Source organism: Ciconia boyciana, unplaced genomic scaffold, assembly GCF_034638445.1.
Source record: "Ciconia boyciana unplaced genomic scaffold, ASM3463844v1 HiC_scaffold_39, whole genome shotgun sequence".
NCBI lineage: Eukaryota > Metazoa > Chordata > Aves > Ciconiiformes > Ciconiidae > Ciconia > Ciconia boyciana.
In genome coordinates this window covers 537,413-549,846 of record NW_027328407.1, presented here as the reverse complement: position 1 = coordinate 549,846, position 12,434 = coordinate 537,413, and the positions used below count along the sequence as shown (strand labels likewise).

The 12,434-nt window shown below is 51.9% G+C and overlaps 1 protein-coding gene and 1 pseudogene across 1 annotated transcript; one reads left to right on the top strand and one right to left on the bottom strand.

Moving 5' to 3' along the window:
- The first annotated feature begins 986 nt into the window (after nucleotides 1–986).
- LOC140645839 (olfactory receptor 14C36-like) lies at nucleotides 987–1,946 on the top strand. Its single transcript, XM_072849302.1, has one exon. The coding sequence runs from the start codon at nucleotides 987–989 to the stop codon at nucleotides 1,944–1,946; it is 960 nt and encodes a 319-aa protein (XP_072705403.1).
- Nucleotides 1,947–11,174: 9,228 nt separating this feature from the next.
- LOC140645835 (olfactory receptor 14C36-like) lies at nucleotides 11,175–12,209 on the bottom strand (annotated as a pseudogene).
- Between the last annotated feature and the right edge of the window lie 225 nt (nucleotides 12,210–12,434).

Genomic DNA, 12,434 nt, shown 5'->3' with positions numbered 1-12,434 from the left:
GCAGGAGTTGCCTCCTCTGCAGCAGAGGAGACTCTCCCGAGAGCCTGTCTGTCCGTCCTGGCCCTGCTTCCCTTGGCAGAAGCATTGGGGCATTTCTCTTTGTTTCCCCACCCCTCCCTGGTGCTGCTGCTCTTGTTTTCAGGCTCTCTGGGAAAGGGGGTTTCAGCTGCAGCTCAGCAGCTGATCCTGCACGTCCTGCCATGCTCATGTTTCCGTGGGTGCAAGGCGGCTCTGTGGGGCACTGGGCAAAGCAGTCCATGGCATGGGGATAAGGCTGACTGCCTGTTAAGGACACCCCATTTTTAGGGCATCCAGAAGAGCACAGATCTTCCCTGGGGAGGGGAGGGTGGAGATCATCTGCCCTTTCAGGCTGGATTCACCTGTTCCCAGCAGAATCCAATTTCCTTTCAGGGGAACATCTGAGTGTGATCACCATGCAGACCAAAGAGGTGTGAGCCAAGGACAGCTGGGAGCAAGACTGATGGACAGACCAGCTCTCCTCCATCTGCACTAAGGGTCTGTCCTTTGGCCTCTCAGGACTCTCAGTATAGCACTTGTAGTGTAGCAGAAATGCCAAGGATTTCTGCCTTCAGAAGACACTCCCCAGATGTGAGAGGGGCAACGGGAGCAATATAAACAAAACAAAAGCCCTGCGCCTTGGTTATGCAATTGGGTGAATTGGGAAGGACAATGCTGAAAAGCTCTTTGAAATCATGAGTAAATTGCCCCTGAGATCACTCCTGGTTCCAGTTTAGCTGTGGCTGCACAGCAGGACTGATTCCTCCACAGAAGAGTCCCCTGCTCCCCACTACACCCCAACCCAGCACACACCAGAGCTCAAGCCAGGGAGCTGCACGAAGGCCTTCCTGGAAAGAGAAAGGCCACGAGGGCTGTTTCTCTGAGACATGGAATAGGTTTTATTCAGAGAAGTCTCTCCTCACTTTGCCTTTTCCTCCTTGAACAGGCCCCTTGCACAGAGGCAGCAGATGTCCAACAGCAGCTCCATCACCCAGTTCCTCCTCCTGGCATTTGCAGACACGCGGGAGCTACAGCTCTTGCACTTCTGGCTCTTCCTGGGCATCTACCTGGCTGCCCTCCTGGGCAACGGCCTCATCATCACTGCTGTAGCCTGCAACCACCGCCTCCACAGCCCCATGTACTTCTTCCTCCTCAACCTCTCTGTTCTTGACCTGGGCTCCATCTCCACCACTGTCCCCAAATCCATGGCCAATTCCCTGTGGGACACCAGGGCCATCTCCTACGCAGGATGTGCTGCCCAGGTCTTTCTCTTTCCCTTCTTGATGTCAGCAGAGTTTTATCTGCTCACCATCATGGCCTATGACCGCTACGTTGCCATCTGTAAACCCCTGCACTACGGGACCCTCCTGGGCAGCAGAGCTTGTCTCAAAATGGCAGCAGCTGCCTGGGGCAGTGGGTTTCTCAATGCTGTGCTGCACACGGCCAATGCATTTTCACTACCACTCTGCCACGGCAATGGGCTGGACCAGTTCTTCTGTGAAATCCCCCAGATCCTCAAGCTCTCCTGCTCACACTCCTACATCAGGGAAGTTGGGCTTCTTGTGGTTAGTGCCTGTTCAGTGTTGGGATGTTTTGTTTTCATTGTGCTGTCCTATGTGCAGATCTTCAGGGCTGTGCTGAGGATCCCCTCTGAGCAGGGACGGCACAAAGCCTTTTCCACGTGCCTCCCTCACCTGACCGTGGTCTCTTTATATGTCAGCACTGCCATATTTGCCTACCTGAAGCCCCCCTCCATCTCCTCCCCATCCCTGGATCTGGTAGTGGCAGTTCTATACTCGGTGGTTCCTCCAGCAGTGAACCCCCTCATCTACAGCATGAGGAACCAGGAGCTGAAGGAGTCCATTAGGAAACTGATTTCATCAATGTTTGTCAATATTGATAAACTTCCCATCACTCTACACAAATGACATCTAGTTTATTCCAGGGCAGGGGTGCACTGTGTTTATGGTTTATCCTTCTTTTTTTTCTTAGCAGTACCTATATTGATATTTATGGTTATTATGTTCCTACATAATCATTTGTGTTCAGCTCACTCTCCTGAGAAATGAACCCGTCTCTCTCTCCCTCTCACGTGAAGCCTGGATAAATGTTTTTCTTACACTGTTTCAGAGCTGACTCTCTCATAGCATCTCTGAAATAAAATGACATCTCCCCCATGCAATTCCTCAAGATGTGGATGTTCTTCCACACCTGATGCCAGCAACAGGCCCAGGAATTTCACTCCAAAAGGGCCTGAGTAAAAATCTCGTTGTCACCTGGGTAGCTGTTAGAGAAAAATGGTTGGATTTAGGACATGTGTTGTTGTCTATTGACAGTGGAGATGGTGAACGGTCACTGAGGTACTGTCATACTGCGCTGTCCCAGTGCGTGACAGGGCAGAGGACATCCTCCAGGAGAGGAATCTGGACCTGCCTGGAGAGCCTGCGACATACGCATGGACCGCGGGTGCCTGGGGTGGTCACTGCCTGGAGCCTCTCTCACAAAGTGAGAGATTGCCCAAGGTGGAGTCATCCAAAGGGAAAGCACTAAATCCAGGTGTCTGCAAGGAAACAAAGATGGACACGGCCAACCCTACACAGACCAGCTCCAACAGGCAACAGCACCTTTACAGCCACCACACCACCAGCAGCACTTGCACAGCCATGAGCAGCACAGCTGGCCCCATCCCGTTCCCCCTCTCAGGCTGCTCTGGTGTGAAGGTTGCACGAGTGCTCCCTACCTTCCCGGCAGAATTTACCTGCAGGCTTACACACCCCGCGGTCCCTCCAGTGTGGGCCTGGGCTTTGGGTCTGCCCAGACCCAGAGATACTACCCGCTTGGCAGTTCCAGCCCTGGGTCTCTCCAGATCCTGGTGCCCTCGTCCTCCTTGCTAACCCCACTTAGAACTGACCAGCACAGCACGTACATACATTCACGCGCTAACACACACACACCAGTGAGCCCACTCACACAGCAAACAGCGAGGAGCAGAGTTTAATAAATGGTGTAGTTTAACCCTGGCAGGCAGCTCAGCACCACACAGCTGCTCAATCACTGCCCCACAGCACAGTGGGGGGAGAGGATTGCAATGGTAAAAGTAAGACAACTCATGGGTGGAGATAAAGACAGTTTAACAGGTAAAGCAGAAGCTCTGCGTGCAAGCAAAGGAAAATAAGGAATTTATTCACTGCTTCCCATCGGCAGGCAGGTGTTCAGCCATTTCTGGGCAAGCAGGGCTTCGTGACACGTAACGGTGACTGGGGAAGACAAATCCCATAAATCTGAACCTTCCCCCTTTCCTCCTTCTTCCACTAGCTTTTACTGCTGAGCGTGACATCCTGTGGTCTGGAATATCCTTTTGGTCAGTTGGGGTCAGCTGTCCCAGCTGTGTCCCCTCCCAACTCCTTGTGCACTCCCAGCCTACTCGCTGGCGGGGCAGCGTGAGAAGCAGAAAAGGCCTTGGCACTGTGCAAGCACTGCTCAGCAATGACTAAAACATTGGTGTGTTATCAACACTGTTTTCATCACAAATCTAAAACATAGCCCCATACCAGTTACTGTGCAGATAATTAACTCTACCCCAACTGAAACCAGTATCATAAGCATGAGAGACCACGGTGATCAGGCAGAGGGTTTGGCCAGACCGGCACTGACCAGCTACCTCCCCATGGGCAGCTGGCCCCTTGCAGCCCCCTCCTGCCCCCTCTTCCACAGGCTGCTTCTTCCACGATCCACCTTGATCCTTCCCTTTCTCTGCCCTAGTCTCCTCCCCAATTCATAACCCTCAGCATTTATTTTTCACCAATGGTCTCAGGTTTTCTCCATTTGTACCCAAATGTGATAGTTTGAATACCATTGCCTAGGTCCTCTGGGACTTCAATGGCATCACTGATGGCTCCCCCAGGCACTTACGGCCTTGAGTACCCAGAAGGTCCCCAATGCTCTCCTCTGTGCTGTTTGGCCACTCCTCATGTCTGCAGCCACCTGCGAGACCCAGCCGGGACACACGGTGCTGCCCAGACTTCTGGTCCCTTCTCACGCTCTTCTCTGTCACATCCTGCAGTTTCTCATGCCACCTCCCATAGTTTCCCATGGCATGTACAGGTGGCTTCACCCCAGGGCAGGGCCTCACCAGGGGCCCAGTCATCTGTCTGCAGCCATCCCATCTGGTGTCCTTGATGACCTCATGATGCCTGCCTGCTCCTGGGCAATCACATTGCTGTCATGAGGTGACCTCACAAGCAACAGCCCAACCACGTTGGCTTTGCCTACCTCTACCCCTCTCCACTGCCTGAGCTGTCATCTGTGTCGCTTTGGGGTTGTGATGCACTTGCTGATGTCACAGTATCGGCCTGCCTGCCGCAAGTCAGTCAGGTTACTGCAGTAGAAATGGCAACTCAGTCCACCTCCCAGCCATGTCACCTTCACCTTCCTCTGCATCCCCCCTCTCCCAAGCTCTCAGCACTGCTGGGTGGGTTTTCCGACGCTCCAGGCGACATCACTGCGCCTGCCTCAGCACCTGGCCACTTGGGTTCTTTCCAAAGAAGTGACTTCAAAATCCACCTCCCAGCTACAATGTCTCTCCTTGCATCATCCGTTTCCAGCAACAGGAGCAGCCTCCCAGCCAACCTCCCAGAACCCTTCCCCTTTGCCTGCCTCTCCTCTCCCCTCTGCAGCGCTGTCGTTTCTGCTGGGCAGGCAGCAACGTGCTCCCCACGGGGACTGCAGAGCCCTGGTGGGACAGCTCGAGTGGTGGGAGGGCAGCCATGGATGGCAAGGGCTCCTCAGGAAGGCAGGCAGGTGTGTGAGGAGGTGGAGCTGAGCTCTGGGCAAAGGGGAGGCTGGCATGCACAGAGCCTTGCCTTGGAGGAAGCCTCACGGTCACAGGTCCTCCCTTACGTGGCAAGTTGAACCACCCCCCAGTCTGCTGGGAGGGCACCAGGGCTGGGCACAAGTAACCCAGGAGATGCCTGGAGGGTGTGGAAGACTGCATCTTGACACATTAGACACTCGATGAGCTGAGGAGGGCTGGTCTCTTCCTGACAGACAAGGTGGCTCTGGCTGGGGATGGGAAGGATGAGGGCAGCCATGGCTGCAGTGACCATGAGTTGGTGGAGAAGTAGGACAACTAGCAGAATGAGAGTGCAGGACTGCAGGAGAGCTGATTTCAGTTAGCTGAGGATCTGCTTGGAGTGTGCTGGAGGACAAAGGGGCTGTGAGTCCCCCCTGGATCTTCAGGGACAACATCCTCAAAGCCCAGGAAGAAGCCAGTCTGAAGTGCAGGGAGTGGAGCAGGGCCCACAAGAGGTCAGCATGGATGAAGAGGGACCCCCCTGACTTAGGAGGTCAAACTGCAGAAGGAAGTGCAGGGAGGCTGGAGGGGACCAGGCTGCCCAGGAGGCAGACAGACACCTGGCCTGGGGGTGCAGGGATGGAGCCAGCAGAGCCAAAGCTCAGCGGTGGCTGGAAGTGGCCATGCATGGGGAGGGCCCCCAGAAGGGCTTCTCTAAATGTGTTGTCAGCACAAGGAAGGCAGCTGAGGGAAACCTGGTGCCAGTGCCCTGTGGGGCAGGGGACGGAGTGACAAAGACAGTATAAACACAGTAATTCCTCGGAACAAAGGTTCTTCCTTTGAGAGTGCTGGTAGGAAATGTATTTTGATGAGTAACTGGGCACATCTACACATTTTTTTATACATTTACGTATACATAAATACAGGTTTTTCCACACAGATAGAAAACACAGATTTGATGAGATTAGTGCAAATTTGGCCATCCAAAATGAGGAGAACGTTTCCCTGAAGCTGTGTACCTTGCTTTCCTCCATCAGGCAAGAGTTGTCAACACCTCTGAGCGTGACTCACTCTGTGCCAAGAGTTAGAGGTGGCGTGGACAGTCCAGGGCAGGGAGTTTTCTGGGGCCCTGGGCTCTGTGCAAGACACAAAAATTATCTTTCTTAATGCTGAAGGCCTCAGTATGATGGAAATGTTGAGAACATTTTACAAAAATGAAGCAACAAAGAAATAGAATGCAAGATGTAGAGTGAAGGAAAAGTCTTGTTGCAATTTTAAGCTTCCAACACTGTTGATGTTGTTCTCCTCCTGGCTTTGTTTTGTCTTGTTTTAATGTACTGATCTCTGGGGGATTTGTGCCCTGCGTTTGTTTCCAAAGGGAAGCGATCATAAAATTGGGGTGGGATGCAGTTACAGGGACACGGGCGCGTGGTGCCAGTGGAGGTGCCCCGGGACCCTCTGCCCAGGCTGCAGCTGCAGCTTCCAAGGGGCTCTCATCTCCAGCAGGTCCTCTGTGACAGCTGCCAGTCCCAGGCACCTACTGCAGAGACACCGGGTCCTCAGAGCTGGCACTGCACAGTGACAGTCAGACAGCGGAGCTCTGCCTGAAAAGCTGAGGAATTTTTACACGTGTTTACAAGTATAAGCGTGACCTCATCAGCTGAAACAACTGCATACTTTTAATAAAATGTTGGTGTTTTCCCATGAGATCAAAATGAGGAGTTTTCAGGATGTGCATTAATAACAAGTGGAGCACTATTGACCTTCCTTTATAGATGCATGGTCAGTACTCTGTCTATTCGGCCATGCATTTAATATCCCTCATCTTTCACATATTCCACCTGTCCTAACTAAACTGACCATGTCTGAAGTCACCTTTCCAGCAACCCATCTGCACAGAAACACTTGCAATTGCTCTCTAGATTTGCCTTCCCTTTACTCTTTGATCATTCAGGCACCCCTCAACAATCCAGTAGCTGCTTTGAGCCTCAGGGAGTTAAAAGCCTGCCTAAATTTCAGTAGCCTGTGTAATTCTGTCTAAAGAGCCAACTCTTTGATTGTGTCTATTTTATAATGTCCTTTCTGTCTAAAACATTTCTTGCATGATTATGCCTTGTGGGAGGTGAACCTCATGGGTGGTAGCTTGTACTTGGCATACAGTTGAGGAGTGTGTTTTATTTGAATGGTGAATCTTAATCAGTTTTAATTTGTTTGCTCAAAATTAAGAAAATCCCTCCTTGCCTTTGTGCAGCCAGGTCTCTAAGGAAAGTGGGTAGGAGTTGGCACAAAGGAGCTGTACCATCCAGCTGCAGACTGCAGAGGAGAAGTCTGATGTAAGGAAAAGGGACACAAGTCCCAGGTGGCTGATGAGAGAAATGGTGGGGTTGGGGAGGTGAGGAGCAAGGTTGTCCATACTGTGTCAGACCTCAAGGGACAGCTTCTCCTACCAGTGCAGACCTCCTTAGGAGAGACCCTGGATCAATATCAAACAGAGAATGCTCCTATTGTCTTTTCTCTAAACTGAAAAGTAATAAAATACACACTTAAAAATAAAAGACCATGTTTATTAGAAGTTCTTTGAAATCTTTCTCCAGCAGTGCACTAGGAAACCTCTCGAATTAACTGTACAAGACTAGAAGAAAATTACAGGAAGGCACATAGCTCGTTAGGGCTTGCTTTAGTTTAATGAGCCCCATGGGGCATTTGGTGCTGAGTCCTTGAACCTCAGGTACTGAGAGGAGATTGAACAAACCTCTCAAAGAGTCAACACCAAAAGCCAAACCCAAAGTACCTTGAAGCATTAATGAGCCCCACTGAGGGCCATTACTGACAAAGCCTCCCAAGGGACTCGTTAGAGCAGACACTTGGAGGCCATGATTACAGGTAGGCAAAGGTAATGTGCAGGCAGCTGAGATGCTGAGAAAACCCTGGCTTTGTTCTATGGAGCAGAAAGGCCAAGCTCTGAACCCCAGCCTCGGGGAAGGCAGATCCTGTCCTTCACACAGTGCTCAGGGCTCTTCCTGGGGCAGTGGGATGTGGGGTGTGTGGTGCTGAGGGAAGGACAACGCTATGACAGTTCCCAGCCCTACTGGGGGTGTGCAAGGAGGCAGTGAGGCCCCAGTGCCTTAGGACAACATGGCTCCTCATAGGCCTTTGTGGCACAGACAATTGCAACCCAAGAGGAAAAAGCCTGGGGTTCTCTTGGTGACTTCCAGCCTTGCCATCTCCACCTTTACCATCTCCAGCACAGGTTGTCCTACGCTGTCCCACAGCTGCTTCTTTTGCCCTGCAGGCTGCAGACACCCATCTCACTTCCCCACCTTGCTCTCACCCCAACATTTCCATACATTCACTGAAATCTGTCCACCCTCACACTCTGTTCCTTGAAACACAAAGACATGGACTGATCTCATACTCCTTCTGGAGGACTTCATGTACCACAGCACTACCCTTTGAGTGACATTTCTTCCTCCTCATGCCCTATCTCCACCTTCCAAGCTGCACTCTGCAGCAGGGTTTCTCTCTCCTGCTGTTTCCTACCTCCAAGGAGAGCTCCACCGTCTGGGAAACAACCCTTCAAGAAGGCTTCCCAATCCATCAGCCTTCTGCTGGCCTTTCACCTGACCACACACAAGTAACCTCACCATCATCTCCCAAGGCTGCCAGCCTTTCAGCTTCTCGGATAGACACGACCAAGCTGCGTGCCTGCTGCTGTCCCATCATGTACTCAGGCAAAAGAGACAGGACAACCAAAATGTAAGCCCCCTTCCTGGAGCGAGCCTAGGTCCTTCGGCAGAGGGGATGTCCCAGTCAATGTGCCAACCAGGTGCCTTCTGCTGGCCTGCCAGAGACCCTGGCAGATGTGAGCTTAAAGCACATACCCCCACCATGAGTTAAGGGCTGAGCTATCAGCTGTTTCAGCAAGAAGTGACCTCACAGTCCCTTTCCCAGGCACATTCCTGCTGTTGGCCTGTCACCTCCAGAGGCAGAAGTGACCTCACAGCTCCCTTCGCAGCCATTGGCTTCCTACTGGATAATGAGTTCCCGAGACACAATTGACCACGTGATAGCGTACCCAACCATCACCCTCCTTGTGGCCCAGCACCTGAGCAGATTAAAGTAAGCTTGTTTCATCAAATTTATCTAATAAATTTCCTACCGACGCTTTGAGTGGAGAAATGTTCATCAGAAGAACTGCTATATTTCTATTGGTGCATGCTATATCTCTAATTTGCCTCTCTTTTTTTCCTTCTTCCTCTGTCTATGCTCTCTTCAGAAAGCTCTCCAAGGAAAAGATGCATTGAATCATAGAATAATGCAGGTTGGAAGAGACCCCTGAACATCATCCTGTCCGGCTGTCCTGCTCAAGGCAGCATTAACCAGATTAGGTTGCTTAAGGGCTCTGCCCAGTTTGGCATCATCCACAAAGCAGCTGAAAAGGCACTCCCTCCCATTGTACAGGCAGTTAATAGAGACATTCAACAGCATTGGCCCAAGTGCTTGCACTGAGGGATGCCACTAGTAAGTGGCCACCAGGAGGACTCTACCACTGGTGACATTTGGGCTTGATCCACCAGGCAACTTCATACCCACTACATCATCCATTCCTTGACTCCAGAAATCACCAATCTGGCTGTAAAGAAGCTATGGAAGACCACGACAAAACCCTTGCTAAGGTCCAGGTACAAAACATCCCATTCTTTCCCTGACCCATACAGCTTCCGCAGTCCCTTTCTTGTCCTACGAGTACCTGGAAGTGGCTGCAGGAGTATTTGCCCATCACCTTCTCTGGCAATGAGGGAGGCTGACCAGCCTGTAATTCTCCCAATCCTCCTTCTTGCCCTTCTTGAAGAAAGGTTTGATGTCTGACTTTTCCAAGGACCACAGAACCTCTCTGATTGCTCTGACACATTTGAGGGCACAATCCAGAAAGGGTGACGTGAGCAGATAGGAGCATTTGCAATGAGCTGTTCCAAGGCGGGTGAGATGAATCTCACTGCGACAGTGGGGTTTGTTCCTGGAGTCACACACAGAAATGGCAGGGCCCTGTGAGGTGTCCACATCTGAGCTGGCCTCATGCACTCCTCATACAAATAGGGGTGTTCAGAGGCAGGGGTCCTTCCCTTGCACATGCGGATGAAGTGCACTGCAGCAGGTGACTCTCTGGCCTCCTCTTGCCACTCCCAGAGGCTGGGAGGCACCTCAGCCCTGCGGTGTATCGCCCTGCTCTGCACCTGCCTGAGATGCCCCATGGCATGAGGAATGGACACAGGGACCTTGGTTCACAGAAGCACATCCCAGTGCTGCATTCAGGTGGTTGGTTTCCCAGGGGACGTTACTCTCAAGTGAAGTGGCCTCGAGGCACTGTCTGTCCCACTGGTCTTCATGGCACCTCTAGGAATCGCTGATGGCATTTGTGCTCACTCGGGTTCACCTCCCCACACGCACACGATGTGCATGCTTAAGTCTCCTCTGAACAATGCAAACATGGACTTCTGACCTAGTCATTCAGTGTCCCACCATGCAGGGACAAACAAGCTCTCCGAGCTGGGGTGAGAGGACAGTGCTGGGAATGGTGGTTGCAAGGGGCTGGTCTGTGACGATTGTCCTGGGGCACCTTGCCCAGGGTGTCCAGCAAACAAGGTCACAGACCAGCCCCTGCTCTGCTGGTCCTTCAAGTCTGTCCCTGGAGGCCTGGCTGTGCAAGGGACACTGCTGCGTGTCCCCACCCTGCACACTCACACACTTCAGCTGTTCACTGCTGTTCTCCTCAACAGGGCACTTCCTTGAGCTTGTTCTTGACAGCACCTTTGAAAGAAGATCTAAGCCTTCAGGCACTGTACTCAGGAGATCACCTTTCTTTATGGAAATACTGTTATGCAGGCCAGCTCTGTCCCACAAGCGCCCATTGCCTGTCCCTGCCTGCGGTCACAGGACTACCATGCGGTCACGGCTGTGACCAAACTGCCAGAGCGCTCAGGCCTTACACCAATGCAAGGGATGAGAAAGGGAGCGTGGAAGTGGAAAGAGAACAGCCCTGGAAGAGCAAGCACTGCTGCTCCCTGGCAGTGCTGCCATGCTGGGAGTCTCGTCCCCTCCAAATCTGCACACAGGAACTGTCCCTGCAGCTCCAAAATGGCTTGGAGAAAGAATCTCAGGAAAAAAATAAGTCACTGAAGGGCCCTTTATTTTGTTTAAACACATAGAAATCACAGCTCCTCATTTACTCAGACACTCGTTAAGAAAAGAAAAGCAGACAGTGAATTAGAACGGGGAAGACAACATTCTCACAAGTAAAAAACCACAAAAACCAACAAAAAATAAAGAAGACAGGCTGGGCCTGTAATGGGTTACATTTTAGCTACTATGCAGAAGTATTTTGTTGCTTCAGAAAAACATCCCTTATCAGTTTCCACACTGCATCCTTGAGCTCCTGGTTCCTCATGCTGTAGATGAGGGGGTTCACAGCTGGAGGAACCACGGAGTACAGAACTGCAATCACCAGGTCCAGGGACAGAGAGGAGATGGAGGGGGACTTCATGTAGGCAAATGTGCAAGTGCTGATAAACAGAGAGACCACAACCAGGTGAGGAATACACGTGGAAAAGGCTTTGTGCCGTCCCTGCTGAGAGGGGATCCTCAGCACGGCCCTGAAGATCTGCACATAGGACAGCACAATGAAAACAAAACATCCCAACACTAAACAGGCACTAACCACAAGAAGACCAGCTTCCCTGAGGGAGGAGTCTGAGCAGGAGAGCTTGAGGAACTGGGGGATTTCACAGAAGAACTGGTCCAGGGCATTGCCTTGGCAGAGGGGTATGGAAAATGTATTGGCAGTGTGCAGCACAGCATAAAAGAAACAACTGCCCCAGGCAGCTGCTGCCATGTGGACACAAGCTCTGCTGCCCAGGAGGGTCCTGTAGTGCAGAGGTTTGCAGATGGCAACGTAGCGGTCATAGGCCATGACAGTGAGAAGACAATACTCTGCTGACATCAAAAAGACAAACAGAAAGACCTGGGCAGCACATCCTGCGTAGGAGATGGCCCTGGTGTCCCACAGGAAATTGGCCATGGCTTTAGGGACAGTGATGGAGATGGAGCCCAGGTCAAGAACAGAGAGGTTGAGGAGGAAGAAGTACATGGGGGTGTGGAGGCGGTGGTCACAGGCTACAGCAGTGATGATGAGGCCGTTGCCCAGGAGGGCAGCCAGGTAGATGCCCAGGAAGAGCCAGAAGTGCAAGAGCTGCAGCTCCCGCGTTTCTGCAAATGCCAGGAGGAGGAACTGGGTGATGGAGCTGCTGTTGGACATTTGCTGCCTCTGGGCATGGGGCATTGTCATAGGAGAAAAAGACAGTCACAAGTTAGGGGAGACTTCCCTGACCACAATCAAAAGCATTTCCCATAAACCCTCCCCCTGCTACACACAGACACACTTTTCTTTTTCTAGGAGACCTTCCTTCAGCTTTGCGCCTGCAGCCCTCCTTGGTGCTGGCCATGTGAGTGATGAAGAGACAGGGAATCTGTCCAAGGGCTCTTGATAAGTCAGCCGCACTCTGCAGAAGTGGGTAGGGGCAGGGACCAGCCCTGGTGTTGAAATTTGTCCTGTGAAACCACTGCTAAC